At 35.3% G+C, this 23,619-nt stretch overlaps 1 protein-coding gene across 3 annotated transcripts in view; it reads right to left on the bottom strand.

Moving 5' to 3' along the window:
* The window catches only part of LOC129257447 (MAGUK p55 subfamily member 7-like), a 42,040-nt gene extending 18,722 nt beyond the window's left edge, over window positions 1–23,318 (bottom strand). For all 3 annotated transcript variants that reach the window (XM_054895770.2, XM_054895778.2, XM_054895785.2), the window contains exons 1-6: window positions 23,005–23,318; window positions 16,359–16,477; window positions 11,154–11,231; window positions 10,375–10,605; window positions 9,707–9,788; window positions 3,111–3,196 (exon numbers count right to left, since the gene is read on the bottom strand). In XM_054895770.2, the coding sequence (XP_054751745.1) occupies window positions 3,111–3,196; window positions 9,707–9,788; window positions 10,375–10,605; window positions 11,154–11,231; window positions 16,359–16,477; window positions 23,005–23,008 (600 nt within the window). In that variant the 5' untranslated portion in view covers window positions 23,009–23,318. The remainder of the gene's footprint in view (window positions 1–3,110; window positions 3,197–9,706; window positions 9,789–10,374; window positions 10,606–11,153; window positions 11,232–16,358; window positions 16,478–23,004) is intronic.
* Between the last annotated feature and the right edge of the window lie 301 nt (window positions 23,319–23,619).

The following is a 23,619-nucleotide window of genomic DNA, read 5'->3' as shown; positions in this document are numbered from 1 at the left end:
ATTTTTCACAAAACAGTGATATGCACAACTCAGTGACATGCACATGAGACATCGATGTCCATCACTCACTATTTTGTTTGTTTTTTATTGTTTGAATTTTTAAAACAATATTTCAAATTTTTACAGATTTGACAATAAGGACCAACTTGATTGAACCATATAGTATTAATGCTAATTGCACATGTTCAGGGAGGAATTAATCGTTGTTTTACACGACAAGGGAGAAAATTGGAATATTTCATATAATAAAATTAAAAAGAAATAGTGAGTGATGTCATCAGTCTCCTCATTTGCATACCGACAAGGATGTGAATATAACTGTTTTGTGACATTAAGCGAAATTTTAAAATGTCATAACTTATCTTATTTTACATCCGATTTCGATGAAATTTTCAGTGTTATGCTTGGTGGATTTTTCTCTTTTTATTCGAATCAACTTTTTGTTGGGGTGGACTTGTCCTTTATAAGTAGGTAGGGTTTATTCATTAACTATGAAGTTACTGGAAGATTATTACTTTTCTTGTGAATCTCTTGTGTACAGATGGTGCAAGTACCAATAATAAGTTTTGTTTCGGAGATTCTTCATTTTCAAGATTGAATTTACTGATTCATTGATTCATTACTGGAATAACATCATAGCAAAAGTTTACAATCAGAATAAAGTAAAACACAAACAACCAGGTACTAGATATTTTTTCTGTCTCTCTCTTGGGATCAATCTGCTCCACAATTTCAAGCATGGAATTGGACAAAAACCTTAGAACTTACATGTTACATCTTGCTTTATAATAATTATAATATTTCATAAAGGGCAATGGAGTGTGCTGAAGCAAAGCAATGAAGAAATTCAAATTTTCATAAAAGAAAATGACATATTTATTAAACACATTTTTAAGATTTTAGAATAATGGTCTAAGCATACATGTAATTCATACCAAAACCATGGACCTAACTAAAGATAGTCAGTCTTTAAAATAGCATATCAATCATGCAAAAAGGACCCTCACATGGTTGTGTATTGGTCACATTAAAGACTTTCTTCAAGCTAAATATTTGTAAGAAGGGAATGTGCACAAATAATGGTCAAACAATATTAGTAATATTGCAGCCAGGGTTGCCATATACTTGCCAAAAGGCATTTAAATTGAGGGCAGGAAAGGGTATTTTTCAAGGGGGATGAAACAGTATTTCTTCTTTCTGAAAAAAAGATCTTCATCTATTAACCTACAGTATTGTGACATTTCTGGGGATAAAGAGTGCAAAATTGTGTCTTTTAAAGAGAACAGTTACATTCTCATTTTAAAACCCAACCAAACAAACAATTCTTTTTTAATAAACAAGTGCTACTCTATTCTCCAGTCTCTGTTGCAACCGAAGCATGGAACTTGACACACGTCCAAGATGGTGGAGTGCTCGGACAAAAGCAAGTTGAAGATCATCTCTTTAGAAAGGGTGGGGGAGAGGATGCCAGCGATTACTACCAATGGTCCCAAGATAGTCCTAGCCTGCAACCCTACCCAATCACAAACACCTGGCTTTTCCTCTCAAGCCCTTTCCCCCTTCTCTGTTGTTAGTCTTATGAATCATTGTCAGAACTGATACTCTCCTTCATGGGACATCCAATCCCTCCGGTCTCCTCGAAAACATACTGTTCTACTTTAATATCTCTTCTTCCCCACTGGAAAAGTCGTCACACAGCTCCAAATGAAATTAATTAAACTAGTTTCTCTGGGGCCATGGTTTCAGCTGTTTCAAAGGATATGAGCGGATATCTACCTTGCTTGTGTCAATAAGAATTTCACTCTGTGTATCTTTTTAATTCATTCCATTTTTATGATTAACACCAGCATAATGACCTCTTGGGGTGTTTGACACTAAGGCAAGCAAAAGACTATTCAGATGCCTAACCAAAATATTACAGTCCATTTTTACCTTTTGAAATATAGCATAGGAAACAATAGCTTCTGTAGGGCTCAAACCATAATACAGTCATATTTTATGTACATGTATCATCAATACATTTTATGATGCTACAACTAAGAACATCAATCATCTTCACCTGCTTCAAAACCACTCTCCATGTCTTATCTGTTCACAGCCTAAGTACACTCATACTCCACCACTACTGAACATTCTTCACAGGTTCTCAATTCAGCATAGACTTCAGTTTAAGACTGCTATATATAATTCTCTTTAAATGATCTTCACCCCTTATACCTGTCTGATCTCATTTTATTAAATATGTTCAAGTTATAATCTAAGGTCAAACAGAAGTGCAGTAAACCATATCCTGAGATGTCAGACTTATGCTGGCCTATGAATGTTTGTGCCATTGCTCCAATACACAGTCTACCCAACTCAGCATACACTGTATTTCCCTCAATTCTTCCCCATTCTCTTTGGACAAAACATGGACTCAGTTGGCTTTGGATGAATTTTAGCCATGGTTTCAATAACATAATTCATATTTGACTTCCATTTGCATATTCCAAAAATACAAAAGTGTAAAGACCACGTGATCAATTTTTTTTCTAATAGAAATTTGGATATTGCCATTAACTGATATAGCATTAATTGATATAGCATGCTCTCTAAAGGCCTTTTGAACGATTATCAGAAAGATATACAAAGATTGGATGCCAAAATTTGTGTTCTCGTCCATACTTGATGGATTTTAAGTTGAATCTTTCACACAACATATGTTTATGATTTTTTTTTAATTTTCATTTTACCAACACTAAAATCATACTTTAGAGGTCATTTTCAAAATTACTAAAACTTAAATAATACAGGCTTTTATATTGAGGCTTGAAGAATCGGTATTGTATGGATTTCCTTCAATAAATGCCAGAATAATTGTTCGGGGAAATGAATAAGACCCTAACCAAGCAATGGAAAGATAGGAGGGAAGTTATGGGAAGTAAGGAGGAGGGGAGGGGGGGGGGGCTGGAAGGAGATGTTGCCCCCCAAAACAAAAGAAGCTTCATCATGATCATCCTCCTGTCCTTGGGAGGGTTAGAGACATTTGTTTGTATTGTGAGTCGTCAAGATTGAGTAACTCTCCGTCCGGTGACAGAGCCCTCTATCTCTTAGAGTTATCAGACACTCACCAAGAAATGGGTCACTTCCTCTGGGTCTCTCCCCTTCACAGGTATCCCGTTCACCTCCTGAACCTTGTCACCAACGTGGATCAAACCTGACAAAGGAAGATAAAAAAAGGAAGAAGATTATGAAAACATGACAAATTACAAGATTCTGAGAAGCTTCCATACTGTGAGTTTTGAATCATAAGAAGCAAATACATACAATCTAAATATCAAGGATTTTAGAATGAATACCAGAGTGGCTACCAGCAGAGCTTTATGACAGCCCCTCCCCCACCCCCCCCCCCCTTCGATGAATAGTGTAATAACTAACTTATTCATCCCTACCTTTAAAATATACCCTAACTGAAACTAAAAAATGAAGGTAAACCAGGATTCATTTATATTTTTTAAGGAGTAGGAGGAATCTCGCATCACTGAGGGTCACAGCATTTCAGTGGGGCAGGGGGGGGGGGGTCAACTCTACACCCCCAGATCCCTTCAAACTTTCTTTATGGAGTAGGGATCTTGCATCACTGGGGGTCACAGCATTTCAGTGGGAGGTTCAACTCTATACCCCAAGATCTCTTCAAACCTCTATGGGGATTCTTTCCCTAAAACTGTTGGGTCATGGTAAGGTGAATCAAGCCTTATGAAATTAGCACCAACTCTAAAGCGATTATTCAAGATTGGTTGAATTTAGGCTTACTGTAGGGTGCTATTGTTATTTATGTACTGTATGGTTTTTATTTGCCATTGTCATGAACGGTCGTTAACTTGTTATCATGTTAATTTTATATTCAACCGCCAGCTAAATTCAATTTAATTCCCACTTCAATTCACTTTGAATTCAATTCAATATGATTCACAATATATTCCAATTTAATTTAATTCCCAATTCAATTCCCAATATCCCCCAATGTAATTTCATCAGAGTCCCAATCCAATTAAATTCAATACAATTCCCAATTCAATTCAAATCTTCACAATGACCAATGTGTCGTTTGAATTCTTCATCCACAAGGAAGCTTCCTAAGATCCAGCAGAAGTTACCTATCCCTAAGGTACTGATAATGTGAATTTCTAATAATTTCTATCAATATGAAAGTACTTTTTTCCCTCAAACATAGGATTATCCTTAACCCAGACCTCATGTTGAGTCTTCAAACAAAATTTTACAAAGGAAGTTATAAACAGCGGTTCTGCCGTTCCCCTTCATTAACGAGACTTTGCTGCCCGCGTCTGGTTTAAATATATGTCAATGTGTTATCCTAATGAAACAGGTAATTGGTAAGGTGATGAATAGGCATAAAACAGTCTTAAGGCTATCAGTCTTTCCCAGTTTACCCTCCGGGGGATGTCTGTCCTGTAATCTGGACATCCCCAAAACATTCAGTGAGAAGGCTCAATAGCTCCTTCCATACCAGCCTCATCATTTATAATTTTACTAATTTAGAATTCTACCCAAATTTGAAAATATCAGGTATCTTGGAAGTGTGAAAGCAGAGAACTGTTAATATCCCTAGAGGAAAATAGCCTAAATTCGTAGGTACCTTTTTTAATCAGAAGAATTTTTGCAGGAATTTCTCCAGGGTCAAAGATATATTTCAGGTGTGAAAGCATTTCATCCAAACTTTTAATGCAAGGCAAGAATATATACACATTTGCCATACAAGGAATCTTGAAGACTTTTTGCTGGTTTGTACTATTGTAGAACTCTTAAAAACTTAATCTTGTTCAGGCAGGTATGAATGTGTGATATCAATTATCAGGTACATGTATATTAAGGCCTGCACAGGTTATCATAAATTAAAGTTTTTAACAAGGTGGGTGTGAATGTATCTCATGATGTTTATGCGAGGAGGGGAGGGGAGAGCCGAAAGGTTAGCAGGGACTCAAGAGGATGTACGTTTTAGTACCAGCCAAATGGCTACTAGTATTTCATTCTCTTTTTACATGTATATCTAGAATGAGCTGGCTTGAAGAGCTGGCAAATAACTTGCCTTAATTTCATCAATTTCAGCTTCTCAAATAGTGCCCCTAATATTCATCCTAATATAGTGCAAAAATAATGCAATAAAAATGGCTTTATTTATTAAAGTTCTGAGCCTCACAAATGTCATGAAAAGAACCTTGGACAATTGTGTTAGTCACTACAGACAGTCCCATTGCACGCAACGAAAAAATAAATGAACTTCAACCATGGAATAATCTAACCTTTTTCTCTTTATAATATCATGAATTTTAACTGAATTTGTGTTTTCCCAGAAACTGAAGCTACATGTACATGTCTAATAGAACCACTTCTCATAGCGGAAAAGGCAATGCTTTTGACAATGGTCAAAGAATTCAAAATAAGGATTTTTAGCATTTTTGAACACTGTAATTTTCATGTTTAAATAAAAATCAGGATCCATTTGCATTTTCAACATAGAAAATGTGGAAACACATGATGCATTACTTCCAACAATGTATATAACCCTTTCAAGAAAATGTCCAAGAATGGTTAAATGTAATATTCACTTTATATCATTTCATTAAATTTTACTTATCAGTGTACGTAATTCAGCCTTTAGCCTCGTAATGTCGCAAAAAGTATCGACTAAAAAACATGTTTTGAATTCAATTTTATTTTGCTAACTATATCTGTAATACAAATTTTTTCAAGAGCTTTTACAGAAAAAAATTAAAATAAATCAAATAAAAATAAAGAGAGCAATTGCAAAACTACAGGACATGACCTGGACGACTCCATCAATGTTCGACCTAATCAATGTTTGACCTTATCTATAGAGAAAAAGAACAACATTGTGATTTTCCAAGCAGGTGTGTCTGGATGACTGGGGAAAACAGGATCAGGAAAACCTGATGAGAAATGACTCTAAGTGCCTCGGAGTAATAAATCACTATGGTCAACATGACAAAACCAATTGGCACCGGACAAAGAGGAATCCTTCCACGCCATTAGTGGTTTAATTTCTTGTGAGACGGACCCTTAGCTTGAAGGCTGATCTAACCAAAGTCGACTGTCGTGACAGTGCAACTCACAGTACACATTGAAACGTCACTTTGCAACTTAACAGGTACACCGCCTTGGTCTTGTTAACACAAAATGGATTATAGCTACACGTTGTTTCCTGGATGTCTTTTCTTGTTAGATCATAGCTATGACTTCAGGCTCAATGAACAATAATCATACATAAAGAAGTGCTGAATTTAATTATTCACTCATTCCAAGTCATTATAAGTTAATGGTATGATTAAGACAATTTTTATCCTCTCAGTATGACAAAGGAATACATTCACAGCTGCTTTACATTTTTCATTTGGTAGGAGTGCAGTAGTACAATTACATGTAGAAAAGACTTTAGTGGGGGATTTGAGAACAAAGCAAAAACTTGCCACAATGTCTACTAATCAAAGGTCATGAAAGAATCAATCTGAGCTCATCCAATGCCAAGATCATTTCTACATAAAACTTCACAATTAGAATAAGATCTATTTTTAAAATAAGTTTTAAAAATACATTTTTCACGCAATGGAGTGCTTCCTTTCAATTTTTTTTGTGTGTAAAGGCATCAAAAAGTTCAAACTAGATGTTTCTTTATAAACTCTATATCCCTGTCAGAACTACGTAGAAGAAGTTGCATTTATTAAAATTATTTCTTGTGTGTGGAAAATATACATGTGATATCATTAAACCAAGATTTTAATAGACTCAGTAAGAATAAAACAGGAGAGATCTTCAACATATGGTTTTTTTTTTCAAACTTTTAAAACTACCTTTTTCAAATGTGCAGGTGCATTATTCTCTGATATTGTTTTGTAGGAAAAAAATTCCAATATTCAGCAGGTTTCTCTCTCGTGGTTCTGCCCTTAATTATCCCAGTGGATTTTCCCTTGAAAGCAGGGGGCGGTGAAATTTCCAGATTTGGCTTTCTCCCAATAGGTCCTTTCAGGAATATCTTTCAGCTGATTATAGCCCATGGTACTGACTCAGTAACCAATTCAGTCAATCAGTGCAAAGCCAACAATTTCCTCAATAAAAATCAATCTTGAGGGCAATTCCATGGTAACTGACTTCAAAGAAGGTAACATCCTAAACTGCATTAATAAAGGTGTCAACTTGATAAGTTTTAGTGACAACAAAGCATACACCTTGGATGATGAAGTACCTATAGATAAGCCTCAATAGCCACTTTCTTAATTCCCATTTAATACCGAATTGTCATTTATTGATTTGGGAATATAAATTACAGCTGTCATAGTTTTTTTATTGAAAAGCCATGACAGAAAGGTATCAACTGATTGGAAGAAACTCACTGGACCTCTTAATTGGAGGTTCTACAAATTTATTGGTTACTATTAACCTATTGAACACCCCTTCACTCCTCCCCCTTTTTTCAACATGTACTTTTTATCATAAACTACAAGTAAAGTTTGTCATCATTTTATCAGATGCAGCATGATATCATTCAGGGCCCTCTTTTATAAACATCCCAGTTATGGGACCTCTGCTTACAAGACTTCAATGATGGTAATCTTCCTCTATAAAAGTCAATCAAAATCCAGGATCAAACATTTTATGCTACCAGGTCTTATTATCCAGCTGACGAATATTATGAAAGAAATCTTGAATAGGTTGCAAACAAATTATCTGAAACTGATTTAAGTTTCCACTGAAATGAATAGATCAATAAAGGCCATAACAAATCAATTCATAATACCTGTAGCAAAGAATAAATTGTACATTAAATCTACAATCAATTTCAAAGAGTTATGGATCAGTGGACAAGTCTCCAGACCATGATGCACAAGGTCTAGGGTTCCAATTCCATCAGGTCCCCATTGCATTTTGGTAACTTTGCCATGCAATGGTAACTTGCACAGAATCCTTGAGTTTGATTGGCTGTTGTTCAGTGTCACCATGGTGGTTACCATTGGATGGCAAAGTTACTATAATAGTAACTTTTATGCAATGCGACCAAAGTGTAAATGCATTCCAGCAGGGATAAATTTCCTTATATGTATGTTTGCACTAATAGGTCATCAAGAGAAGCCAGGGTAATATTGGAGCACCCTTTAATAGCAGCTTGTTGGTTGATGTGCATACTGTACACATCTATATCAAATAATGTCATTATTTTTACAAGTTATGATTGATTTTAGAACCTAAAATTGACCCGCAATTGATTCCAAATATCTTGCAACACCCAGTTATAAAATACTAGTAGGTGAAGAGGGGCTGCATCATATGTGGAAATGATGGAAGTAGAATTCACTTATATATTTTCTGATTGAAACCAAGAACAGCTCCACTGTAGGCTATAACAGCATGGAAAGTGGAATACATGAATCTATAAAAGACAAGTCATATATCTGCATTACAGCTATGTCCAAGATCACTGCTGAGTGAGCGAGAATAAACAAAATGAAGAAAATCAGAACACATTAACTTGAATCCTCTGATCCTCACATTGGCTTCCGATTGCACCCGTTATGAATTCAATTTAAGATCTATATCCTAACCTAGAAATTGAAGCATGGACTCATGCCCACACATTCATTTCAATGCTGTATCATTAACTGTTGATATGGACAAGTGTGTGAATCAGTGGATAAAGTCTACTGTGATCCATAAGGTCTAGGGTTCAAATCCCACTACTGAATCACGCCAACATTCATTACCATTACTATGTACAGGCATTGTGGAACAGTGGAGAAGTCTAAAGACCTTAAAACCCTGATGTTCAAGTTTCACCACTGCATTAATGTCATTTAGACGGACAGTGATTAACATTTGTCAGTCTCCACCCAGGTGTAAATGTTGACCTGCCCTATGTATGCTTTAGTTTGACTACAATAATAGGTTACCGAGCTAAGTTATTGAGGAGCCTTTAATATGCAGGTTGTTCGTGGATAGGAGTGCTACATGTATCATCATTTTATCCTTACCTGCTTGAACCTATGGATCTTCTAAACATGCACGTGCAAAAGCCTACAAAGGTTCACAATACCTGAACCAACCTGTATGGTCAGTTATTCAAAATACAAGTTACAAGGCCATGCAGTGTTGGGAAAAGTTAAAATTCTTTCTTCCATTCCTTCACGTTTGTTCCGTGATGTTTGCAAAATTTTATTTACAAGGCTTCATTTTAATGATTTAACCATCTGAGAGGTATTTTACAGATACCAGTAGTCAAGTGCAAATCACACTTCACATTTAACTTTCTATCTGTGGGTCTGATAGGTCACATGCTTTGATTAAGCATGCTACCATGAACAATACTCATCAAATATTTCATGTTAGATTCATGTATCATGTTGAAATGTAGCACAGGCGATTAAGCACAGCCTGATTTCACTCTTAAATCTTGAGCAAAAATCCTTTCCATGGACTATAAAAAATGTTGATGAAAATATGCATGCAAACGCATCTATGAACAAATGTGTATTGAAGGTCTTCCAAGCTAATCCCATAATCCTACCAGTGCAACTAACTCCAGATCATCCAAATTTATTATGTTATTTCCAATCATTGATCGGTTCGGAGTTGGTTTCATTGATGTGACATTAGTATAATGAGCATTCCAATGCTGGACCATGCAATCTCCCTTACTTACCACTCCTATCTGCTGCTCCTCCATGCATCACCCTTGCAATCACAATCATTCCAGTCTTTGGATCATATTTGATCGTAGCTCCCTGAAAAACGAACAAATAAAGAGTAAAGATTACTCTTAATATAATCCATAACACTTTACTTAATCACTCCCATGCATTAAAAAATTGTATAATAAGCAGATCCCACCCCTTGAGATATTGGTGGCTGACTTTGCAATTACATGGGAAATCAGCAGGCAAGTCAATTTTTCCCGCTCTCTACTTGTAGATTGTATACATGTACTTCGTAAGATGAAATTTTAACAGTAGTTATATTTTGGTCCAACATTGCCAACATATCCACATCTGTACAGGTATCTTGGAAACTTATAGGTGTAAACAACACCAGGTGTCATTTAAAAAGCTGTTTGTAAATTTCTCATTATTTTGAGCACAACTGGTGACCTGTTCTTGTGTTAAATAATATATCCCTGTGTAGCTAGTTTGGCACTTTAGAGTAAAAACACTTTCCAATTGTGTGTAAAGTTGTATAAATGTTACAAACAGGTTTATGAAACACCACACAGAATCGCCGAAACAATAACTCAACAGTAAATGAACATAATGAATAACTAAAAAATGTGATTATCATCTACATGCCCAATATTTGCTCATATTTTGTCCTCACCAGAGGTTCGACACTTTTGACAAGTTTGACTATCTTGACCCCTGCTTCTTCATCATCACTACACAAGGGAGTGATATCAGCTGGGAACTCTGGGGGAAGCTCTGGTACATAGTCCTTGTTGGCGATCTGGTCATGGATGTCAAACACTGCCCTCATGTGGGCTCTTGTGAGCAGGCAGCAGAGTTCCATGACCTCAGGCATGTTGACAAAGTCTTGCAGCTCTTCACAGACCTGAGATAAGATGAAAGGATATAACAAACAAAATCTGAATTAAAAACAGATAGTAAAGTCAACCATCATATGGTCTCACTTCTCACTACATCAAAACTGAAAGAGGGAGTCAACTTGCTTGACTGTGAAGTCCAGTTGGTTTTAATGAAAGGAGGAAAATGAGAGAAACATATCAATGAAGGTTTGGCAAAAATCCATCAAAGTATGTCATAGTCGTTAAGTTTTAAAGCTGTACTATTGTTCACTTTTCTATGGTTTAATTATTCTTTGTATTGTTTGTATATGCACAGCCTTTCTGAAAACCAGCCATTGGCTGATCGAGGGCTATTTTACCAAGCTGAAATAAAAAGAATTGAATTAAAAGTTTCATTTTGTGATGTTGCATATTCACTCATCACACTTTTCTGTTTAATACTCCTGTTTCTGCATCTCTACACGCAAAAAAAAAGAGATCGGCAAAGCTGATGGGAGATCAGCTTGGGATACCACAGGAAATCAATTTTGAATGTGGTTTGTTGTAACACACAAAAAATGATGTAATTAATTACCTCATATAGCATTTGAAATGCATTGTTATCGGCAGGGGGATACTTCCATTCATCAAAATCTTCAATGACTGAGTGAGCCTGCAGAAAAAATAAATAAGGAGAGGAACACAAACTTAAAAATTGATTACCGTAGCATAAATATTGTGATCTTGTGATTCTGACTCTTTTCCTCCAAACAGGGTAATTGTTTCAAATCCCATCTATATATTTTCCTTCCTGAAGCAAGAAATATACCACATTCTGCTGCACTCAACCCAGGTGAGGTAAATAGGATTAATTCTGAATGCTGGAAGTGGCAATAATGATAATCTGCTTGGAAAAATATCATTTTCAGATAGAGGGCGCTGCATGAATGCCTATCATACAATGTTCTTTTGTTGATTTGAAATTCTTTATTAAACTTACAAATGGTTAAATTCTACAAATTCAAATTTGTGTTTAATTGTAAAGTACATGTTCACAAATAATAAAATGTAGAATGCCCCCCCCCCCCCCCCCCGTCTTGAAATCAGTTCAGTTGTGTCAAGATCACATATATAATGGGGATATAATGTCTCTTGTATAAAAGCACAAGAAGTTCACAGTATACAATTAAGTTGCATAATGAATTTGAAACACATCAATAAATACACTGTACCAATTAACAGCAAGCTTTTAAATGTTTCTTGTTTTTCAAACAGAAATACTTCAACAAGGTACACATACGTATTGAAAAACATGAGAGAAAGAATATGGAAATTGAGGTATGAAAGGCAGAAAAGAGATGATATCATATATCAAAAGGAAAAATATCCCTCATCATATATGAATCAATAGCTTTACTAGGTGGGAATAAATATTATATCTTTCACCACACTGATTCTTTAGGGTTTGGTTTCCTTTAAAGTGAGTGTCAGTGCTAAGGTACCTTCTAGGCATAAAGGAAATGGTTGAAATTTGATAATTATACTACTACAAGAAAACATGTGTAGAGTGCCTTGGCGTTGCTAAGATTCTCAATTGTAAAGGACAATTCTGCACATTTAATACTAAATTTCAAACTAAATCTGAAATACAGTTCTCTAAAAGATTCATATTATATTTTTCATGAAATTTGATTGGAGAATTAAACAGCTTTCTTTGTGCATATTACAGACATACATGTATACCTAGAAGGCACTGGCAGTATATCTTGATGGGAAATAATACATTCATCATCAAAAAAGATTATTCATAGTTTCATACTGGAACATTTCATTTTACAGAACAGTGGATGTTGAGAGAAAGATGTTAATGATGATGACAGCAATCAGAAGCTACATGTATAAAAAGGGGATTTATCAAAGTGACACATCTCTGTAGGCTAGGCCTTGGTTATACTACAAGTGACACAAGTCCCCCTATCCTATATGTTCATCTTGTACAAAATTTACTAACCAAAGCTAGATGACATTAAGCCTAGCTGTATGTACTTCTTGCAGTCCAATTGGTAATACTATTTATTTCTATTACTGTTTGTGCACTTGTGAATAAATCTATGAGTGAGACACCAACATCCAAATGGCCCCACTACAACTTATCAAGAAATTCTGAACACTGATGAAAATTTCATTCCCAATCACCAAGCAGACATTCTATCGCCCGATGGATATGAGTTAAAAATAAAGATTACCATGACAATAATCTTATTGATGTGGCGCTTGAAATCTGCATCTGTTGTGGAGGTCGATTCAATGCTGTACGGATAATGCCTCAAAGTCATTAACATACTCAGCTAATGGAATGCATGAATAATCAACAAACCCTACATAAAGTCATCTCGTTGAGTGTTGGCGACACTTTTTCATCTGTCAGGAAGTATTAAGCCAAAGTTTTGTCTACATACATGACGAATATGGAGTCAGCGAAATGAGGAACGGTTCTTCCTCAAGCTTTCAAGAAATCCTCCTTTCCCCCTGTGATATGGAATCTGTTTGTCTGTCAGGAAGTCTATAGATCCAGTGAAAATAAATCTAATCTTGTATGACAAAACAGATGTTGAAAGAAAAATGAAATGCTCATTGCTGTTCCTCCAACTTTACTTTTTTTGGTTATGTTTGGCAGGAAACTCTGAAATCTGTTAATTTGTATTCAAGGAAGATGAGCTGCATGGATGTGTTGTAAGAAGAAAATTTCATAGCAACCTGTAATAGAACAGGAGCACCTATGAGTCACATCCAATGTAAAAAAGCAAGAATATTAAAGTCCAAATATTTTCATGAATATTTTAACACTCGTTTGACATTTGCTAAGAGATGTCTTGCTTGTGGAAAATGCTCATCAAACATTGGTGTTGTGAGAAAGATCCAAACAATCGGTTTTCAACTTCATTTCTTGTTATTTACATGTACATGTTGGCAGGTATTTCAAAGGTCTACTGCAAAGAATTGTTTTTACTCCTCATATACATGTATGTTTGTCAAAACATTTATAAATATGCCCCCCCCAAAAAAACAAAAAAAAAACATACAAGCAAACAAGCAAACAACAAAAACAGCTTGAATGTGTGCACAACATGTGACTCATAAAATATGATTTAATTTCTGGTCACTTTGCTGATTAAAAAAAAATGCATACATGTTCAGTGTACTGTATGATGAAGACTTAAACATGTACATGTACTATGTAGGCCTACTCTTAATGCTTCATAATGATAATTTAAAAAAGGCAGTTTTTAAAGAGCCTAAGCCCTAAGTTTACTCAATCTGTTAGAGCCCAATCAGCCCTCTAAAAGATTCAAGGAACCCTGTTTTCATCAGCCCAATTGAAATTATGTCTTGAGCATGGAATGTAACAGAAGCGCTACAGAGCAGACACCTTCAGGAACACTTTGGGTGCTATATTTGAATAATGTGTAATACCACAGTATAATGGTAGAATATACAATGATACAATTTGCTTAGGAAAAAAAAACACAGACATCTATATTTGCAAATTCACTGGATGAGTCATCAATTATTGCGCCATTGTTGATTTATGATTGCCATCTATAAAACCTATACAAAAAATTGCCCACTAACAGATCTCAAGCTTGTTCTGCTCAGGAGTTTGTTGGGAACAAAAAAGGGGGATAAACTAAAAACTCTGGCTGATGTAAACTGGCCTCAATGTTGTCAGGAATAAACTTTGGCAAAATTCCTGCAGTGAACTAATATTGAACCAAATACAATCCTTGACTCGATTTTATGGGCAAAACATTTTACCCCAACACAGTATGAAGTCCTGCAATATTAGAGTACAACATAGGTGTGCAACAAAATGTTGACATTTACAATCGCACTGACAAACAAACTGGTGATACCACTTGAATACTGCCAAAACAGGATTAAAAATTCAATGCAATTTTTAGGAGGGGGATCACCGGCAGCGAATAATTAACAATACACATTCACTGTACAGGGCACTTGTTATTTCTTAAATAGGGAAGGGGTGTTTAAAAAATGTTTTTCTGAGAGAATAAAAACTATGTAGCCAAGTTTCTAGAAAATTTATCATTTCACAGTTTGTGCTTATGCATTAATTTCAGAATATACTACAAAATTTTAAAAAAGGTAAACAATGAGATGATAGACACTTATCCATGATTATACACTTTTTCAAAAAAAAGTCTAGCACTATTTTGCTATGTATCCTTTATACATCAAGTTAAATATAAACTAGAAATTACTGAAAATAATCTTCCGGAAACTACTGTTTTAAACTTGCTTCATCATTTATTTCTCTGATAACATGACACTTGTATCAGTCATGGGCTTTACATTGCATCATAGAAAAACAGTTAATCTCCAAAGACAAATTTAGAAAGACATGTAAACTAGCGGAAAACTGAAACCCGATCCAAGGGCTGAATGATCCTAACTTTGAACTTTCTGGTAATAGGAACTATGCATTTCATCGACAGGAAATATTACTCCCTTGAACTATCTATCAATGTGTTGGATTAGCAACCACAGCACCATCCAATGTTTGAAAGTGTTCAGTAGATTTGGTGTGATGTATCATGGTATTCATAACCTTTAAGATATTAATCAGAATTATTTCAACTTAAACCAACCATTCATCTGACAGGTAGAACAAAATGTATTCAAACCTTTCTAATTTTGAGGTGGACATAATTTTCAATGATTCTTAATAGCTAATGTATTTTAGTGTGCAACAGAGGGGGGTGGGGGTATTCAGAACAAAGAAGAATGTTGCTATGTTAGTTCATAAATCATTAATAGAAATAGTTGAAGACACAGGTTACAAATTGACATTAAAACTATCCAAACAAATTCTTTATCCATGATGGCTATTCAAGTGACATGTGTGCCTGTCTTTTCACATCAACATTTCCTAATATTGTTCATATTAGCAATAACTGTTGTTCACTATTATTCTTATTTTTAGTTCAGTGGTCAAGTTGCCTTTTTAGGTATCCTCAGTCCAGTCCAGCAATTAAAAATAGTGAGCATACACACATATGTCCAGCAGCCTTCAGGTCTCATTCCATCTTTTCAACGTATGTGCATCTTGGGCCAAAATTGGAAAAGCCAACAAGTGACGATAGTACTACAAAATATACTTCTTGAGTATTTCAGGTATTGTCCAGGTGTTTCTCAAGACAAGCATAGCATTTCCATGTACCTGTTTGTACATCTTATCCCAACATTTACAAAATTTTCCCAGTAATTCCCACCTGGGCAGGAAATACCTTAATGTCCCAAGTAATTGTCAACCCTGTTTTCTATCATTAGTAGTCAACGTACTGTAAGATTTGTTGTTATACAAAAATTGCAGTTTTCCCAACACTACCCTGAATACACGATGATATTTTACCAATCTAGATTTTAACTTCAAACTTGGTAAAGACTCCTGGATAGCAAATGAAGGTAAACATCAACAACTTTATAAAGAATTATACTGACTTTGTCTATGTGAACGTACAAATGAAATAAACTTACAATATGCATAGTTCATATTCCTGTAGAAGAATCCTAACCACAAAAATATATAACTTATACCGAAAGAATAAAACAACAGAATATGCCTACTTGTATGAATAATGAAAAAAAGATGAAATACAAATATATAAGAAATAATGAAGACCCTCCAGACTCACAGTTAAATATAAATTTCATGCAAAATCAAATAGATCTCTACCCCTGAACAAGGGTTTTACACAATATTACACATTCTCATACATACCTGACAAAGAGCTGCTAGTTCCTTGTTGTTCAGTAGATTCCTGAGGAATATTTGGTTCTCCTGCCGTTCACCTATCGTCCCACATATCTGATCTAAACAGCCTAGCAACTGCTGTAGAGCTGTAAAATAGGAATGAAAATATGAGATGTTTTAGTTCGACATTCAGTATGACAACATCACTTAAATTGTCTGAACTTATCAAGTCTATAGGTAGATCCTTTTAATAATACCTCCATGGTTCTACTCACATGTATGGGAAGACGTGTACACACATTTCACAAAATGCACCTAGTTTCACAGGCAAATAGATTGTACCCGGCAAAAAACATATACCGGTATATGTATATATTTTTTATTTCGGGGGCTACTTCTCACAAAACTACCGCCTAATTCTCCAACATTGGATAAGCTATAACAATGCAATGAATTGGGATTATCTAGGGCTCCATTTTGAATTTTCATTGCTGTTTGAGTATTTTTGGGGCAAAATTTCCCTGAGCCCCTGTGTATTACCCCTGGATTTTTTATTGATGAGAGAATGGGTAATTATTTTTTCTATCAAAGGGGAGAGTAGATGAACTATCACATCACACATCTCGGTCACATTGTCAATATGCTGATATCCTTATATGAAGTATTCAAGGTTCATCATAACTATGTTATCAAATTTTCTCACTTTCATTGATCTTTCTCTGAATAGTGTTTTTTTTTCATATAACCCAACTGGTTTCAAGTGTTTGCTTCCACTTTAAAGATTGCAGTATCTAGCTTTCATTTCTTGAACTGGCCAAGAATGCACACATGACACACCATTCTCTATATCTCCACTTTCTCCCAAATTCCTGTCAATCTCTGTTCAATGCACTTTAGAATTATGCACGGGTACGTGCCAATGAGCAGTTTTGAATCAAAGCAAAAATTACCAGGCATTGATGATTCCCAATTTGTTACCCAGCAAGTTCTCTTGCATACTGTACGTGCATGTAACCAGAGCTGCTGATGAGATCACTGCTGATAATAAGATACTGATCTTTCATTAAAGCAATGACACATGACTAAAACATTAGCTTCATAATCCAATACAACACCGGATTTAAGGGATAGGATCATTTCAAAATTTGAATGTGTACAAGTTAGGATTAGAAACAAATGCCACATCCATGGAGATAAAGATGACAAAAATTATTATCATGTCAAGTTCTTTGAAGACAGGCAGTAAGCTGGGGGAAATCTTCAAGTAAATGTCAAGGGAGCTTGGTAGTACTGTACAATACATGTACTACAATGTCAACCAATACTCTGAGAGCAATCTAATTATACAGTACTCATACCCTCTATTAGTTATGTATTGTATCAGGGTGCGTTTTTTTTCTAATACTGAATTGTAGGCCTATTTTGTATCACAGAAGGACCTCACATTCAATTCCAGGTACAGTGTAGGAATGGAAAAAACAGTTATGCATGGATTTTTAGGTTGATTGATGACATTATCATGAAATAAGTCACCAGTCCATTCCCTACTGTTTATTTCATCAGTGCTTGTGAGTTTTCCACTCCAGTAGACTTTGTACATAAAGAGAGATGAAACATTTCAAAATGCAATTTTTTTCTCTATAAACATCGCATCACATCCAAGCAGCTCCCTCATTTGTTAGGAGATGCAATTTCCATCAAAAGCTATTTTCCAATAAAAATGAAATTATATTTGTACATGTATCAGACACATTTTCAATAGATAATGTTGGAAGACTGAGTGAGAAATGGGGAAATATATCTAGATAAGATATTGGGAGAGTCAGGAAACAATACTGGACTAATCTCAGGACTCAATCCGAAAAGCTTTTTATCCATTATTGTTTTATAATCCACAAAAACAGGCAACTTATGTTATTTTCTGTGGATTTACTGATAATCTTGTCTCAGATCCAAACTACGTGGACAGACCATGCAAATCAAACTTGTGAAGTATTTTATTACATTATGGACGATCGCATTGTAACATCACAAATCGATTATCTACAGTAGCACAATCCAAGAATACAGCATACATGTATATGCACACTTGCGTAAAATGATGCGCAGTCATATGATCATGAGTTACCTTGTGGATGGGGAAAATATTCACTTTAAAAAACATACCATCCAATATATCTTAAAAAACTGTCCAATAATTTTTGATGATTTAATTATAGTCATACAAATATAAGATCAAATTTTATATTTCTGCTTTCTGAGATGACCATGACACATTAAAAATACTGCCTCTAAAACCATTTACATAATTCTTATCACACTATTCCATCACCCCACCTTTGACATTGGATATTCATATTTATGTGGCACTTGCTCACAGAATGAGGGGATACAAATTCAAAACTTTGTAAATTCAAGTTCAGTTATTCTTGTCATTTTTGTCAAGTGTATATTCCTAGCCCTTGGTCTCTCTCTCTCATTTTTTTTTTGGGGGGGGGGGTTAAATTCACCTGATGTCAGCATATACTTGTTCTTTAACTTCCTACACTGCAAACAAAAGATGTCCCAATTTGAGTGTTTCAGTGATGTACTTGGCGCTACATCTATTACACATGGGGCCAATAACACAAAGCTTAGCAATGATCATAGAACATTTTTCTACGATTGAGTCCATTGACTATAATGTACAATCAGTCGTCAAAATCAAGCGTACAATCAATCACTAAGCTTTGTGTTATGGGACCCTGGAAACTTTCTCAGTCAATCACAAAGAGCAATGGAAGGCCTGATAATCACCTTTCTGCTGGCTGATGGTAGGCCTACCATCAATTTGGTAAACATGTAAAATGACCATTCTGAATGTTTTTACTATCAAAATCCCTAACCTTGCATTAGTTTTGAGTGATCAACATCTTACTTTTTGCACAAAATTCTCAACTTTTGTGCAAAGTTTTTTTTAGGAACAGTACGGTACAGAAAAAATTCCTGCTTACACAGCCATCTTGCAAAGTTTGCATTTGATATGTCTTGTCTTTCTGTCTTTCTACCCACAACCATGAAAGCTGTTTTATTATCATCATCATCATCACCATCATCATCATCACCACCACCACCACCACCATCATCATCATCATCACCATCATCATTATTATTATTATCATTACTATTATTATTATTATTATTATTACAACATATTCCATTCATGATCAAAATAATGAGAGGCTTGTGGATTGAAACCTTCCCCCAAAACAGACAAGATAGCATGGCCCCTAGTGATAATTCAAAAGTGAAAGAAAAATGTTATACCTACCAATCCTGATAGCTAAGACACAGGAAGAAGTTTAGATATTTTATTTTGAGAAAAGAGAACGACTTATTTAAATACATTATTTCAAAGAAATAGGAAAAGAAAGATTGCAATAGGATCGTTCCTATTTTTATAAGAATGCTTATATTTACATGAATCTCAAGCGCAGGGTAGAATAGGACTAATCAGTAGTGAAATTCCAGGGAAATGTAAAGAGAGGTATTATCTCTTTGAAAAAGAATGATGAAAAAGAAACACCTATAAATTCTATGATTAAACGACAAGTCCACCCCAACAAAAAGTTGATTTAAATAAACATAGAAAAATCAAACAAGCATATGAATGAAAAATTAATCTAAAATGAAGTTAAAGAAAAAAGTTGACATTTTAAAGTTTTGCTTAATTTTACAAACAGTTATACACTATATGCACAATTGCACATCATGGTCGGTATACAAATGAGGAGACTGATGACAACACCTACTCACTATTTCTTTTGAATTTCATTATATGAAATGTTAATTTTCTCCTCATTGTCAAGTGAAACAAAGTTTTATCCCTCCCTGAACATGTGGAAACATTGTTTTAACATTTTGTGATTCAGTCAAATTGGTCATTGTTGTCAAACCTGTAGAAATTGAAAATATTGTGTTATTCAAGCAATAAAGAAACAAAAGAAATGGTGAGAGACATCATTGGCTCTCTCATTTGCATATCACTGAGTTGTGCATCTAACCGTTTTGTGAAAAATAAGCGAAACGTTAAAATGTCATACAAGGAGATGTAACACTATTTTACAACAGCTTTGATGAAATTTTCAGCATTATCTTTGTTTGATTTTTCCTGTTATAGATTTCTATTTTAAAATAAACATTTTTCTGGGGTGGACTTGACCTTTAATGTTATTACGTACTTGTTGAACGATCTCTAAGGATTATACATGAATGAATAATGTCATATAAATTAAGGGCACGTATTATGAAATGCATGAATTAAAACAGTTGCACAGAACACAATATTGCTGCGCAAGCACAAGACGATAATTGACACACTGCAATGGGTATGGTATTATGACTTCTATTGCCTTGCAAGCATTGGCATGGCACTCACATTGTGAAACTACTACCCAGCAGTATTGTCATCCACAAATAGTCCACTTCATCCCTGTTCCTAAACCTTAGGCTAAGCCTGATAATTTCTGGTACTAAGCCCAGGTTATGGTAGCGGTAGAAAAGTATGATTTTAGAAAAAATTATTTTAAATCAATTTTGTGCATGTACATGATGTAAAGTTAGATCTAACAAAACATTAGACCTAACTTTAGCATAGGTAAAAAAATAATTTTCACTTTGCCTTTTGGCTTTGGTCTGACTTTGTCTTTGTAAAACTTATAATACAGATCTAGATCTTACTTAATCTAGAGTAAAGTCGCCAAACATCGGACGGTTCCAAATATCGGACAAAAATAACTTCAACTCCCTCCCCATAACTACAGGGACCCGCACTGGCAGGGGACTTCCTAGACAGGAATAACCGTCGTTTCTGGGGATTTATTCAACAATTTCTGACATTTTACTGTAATCCCCATTTACCGACGGTAGGGTGTACGTGTGGGCTCGCATGTGTTCTCATTCCCTCCCTTTTGTCAATTCACAGTCCAAAGTTTGATGTAATTTTACACATCGAATTTACAATCTAAGGATGTATAAACAACAAACTTTTAGACCTTGATATTCGAATATTTAAATACTTTAAACGATATAGATGAAAAAGGCATGAAAAATATACTTTACCGATGTTTAATTGGGTTGAACACGATAAAAATGGTCAAAATGGCAGCCAAACTATAAAATATTTACAAACGAACGTCAACAATCACGAATGTGATATCGATATTGCTTTCGATATTATACGATCTGCTCCATATGCGAACGAAACCAAAGATAAACGATACTAGTTATACTAGTACTAGTACTAGTTATAATCGCGATATATCGATTCGAGACATTAAGTTAATAACGATAATGACGTCATTCAAGATGGCAACTTGCAAGAAAAACGGTCAGGTCAGGTGAAAATGTCTTAGATGACAGATTTCTCAATCATCCAGAGGATTTTTTTCAATAACTCCGGCCCAAGGTATGCAATTACTTAAGTTATTTATATTTCCCTGATAATGGAAACCATGAAACTTTCAATTTTGCTTAAAAAACAGTTTTAAATCGCGATCTATAAAACGCTAGTTCACTATACGTTGGCTGTAGGTACGGGGCCCCATCCCCTTCAGTCTATGTATGGTGAGTGGAGCCAACGTAGTTCAGCGGAACAACCAAAATACAGAGACTGAAGCTTTTGGTCTAGGGACTTCCATGCATAAGATACATGAACATACTTGCTATTGAACTGCACACACAGTAGATCCAAGTTGCTGCCCCCAAAAAATATTCCAGGGGTTAAATCCAGGGGTAAAATCCATGATTTTGAATTCCAGAGATTCTTATGACCATCGCTAATTATGGACTCCAAAAGATCGATGACCAAAAAAAATCTTGTAAGGGGGGAGTGATTTCCGCCGGAAATATTGCTGCTGAGATCGCACATGTTCGATCTATCGCAAAAAAAAACTGCATTGGCCTCTGCGGGGGTTCCTTACGGCGGGAAATTTTACACCCTTCCAAATATGGCACGATCCCAAACATCAGACATATCAGCCGATTGAATTTGAAATGCGTGCTGTTGACGCACGTGCTCGTTTTCAGAACAAAGTCGCGCGCAACTGAGATAAGATGTCCGATGTTCAGAGCCGAAAGAGGTCCGTTTGGTAAGTAAATTATCATTATTTACCAATTTCTATGTCAAAATTGATAGTAATAATTAAAATTGGCATTTGCGCAGCTAAAATGAATTATTTCATCAACAATTAAGCAATTATTTTTGGGTCTAGAGCGCCATTTAATTCGCCGAAATTGATCGTGACGCATAACTCTACGCGTCCGATTTTTTGCAAAAAACAAGCCTCTGGAGCTGGCTCTGGTAGTAAGTTAATAATGTCCGTTTACCATAATTTTTTCATGACATCAATATTCAACATTTGTACTACAGAAATACACATGATTTTTATTTGATTCAATGATTGTATTTTTGTTTGGTCCAATTATAATTGTCCGATATTTGGGCACTTTACTCTAGAGTCTAGATCTGGAGATATCAAATATTTACAAGATTCTTGGCATCATCAGCTCGTGGGGAAGTGATTTTCAAGGCATTGTTATATGTGTGGCAATACCCTAGCTCTTCCTGGGACTGTGTGTATTGACTGAGTCTGATACAATGTGAGAATTGAGATACCGACTACTCCCAACCTACCCATCGGCCATTCACTCCCGGACCGGCAGGCCCAGCCCCGTCTGGCTTTGTGTCCTGGTGCCCGATTAACGATTTGCTCCTGCTGCTCGGTCTTGTGACTGGTCCAGTTACAGAGGAACGAACAAGATTTACTTTATCACGATCGCAAATACAGCTACGTCGAAATCAGGAACAATGACAGAAGTCAAGCTTCATTTAAAAAGCAAATCTTCCAATCCTTTCCTTTGAGTCGCATTTATTTGGAAATCTCTAACAAAATGGACAAGATGACGCCGTAGACTACGGAAAAGTCAACAGATTGTTTATGGAGTGCCACATGCATACACATGTCGTTGATTTGGGGTCTTTTTGTTTGTGAGTGTTAGGAGGTGGAAAACCTTTTATTTTTATTTTTTAGATACATTCCACTTTTCATTTTTTTTTCAAATCTGAAATATGATTTGACATAAACGATATGACCGTTTCTCTGTTGTCATGTAGTGTTTTTGTGATTGCGGCCTCAGTAAAGTACGACTTTGTCTTACGAATTGATAAAGTACGACTATACGACTATACGAATTGATAAAGAGCGAAATTATATTCCATTGATTTGGATTTACAATGCTATGCACTGGC

This window comes from Lytechinus pictus, chromosome 1, assembly GCF_037042905.1.
Source record: "Lytechinus pictus isolate F3 Inbred chromosome 1, Lp3.0, whole genome shotgun sequence".
NCBI classification, from domain to species: domain Eukaryota; kingdom Metazoa; phylum Echinodermata; class Echinoidea; order Temnopleuroida; family Toxopneustidae; genus Lytechinus; species Lytechinus pictus.
This window is presented reverse-complemented; position numbering and strand designations above follow the sequence as displayed.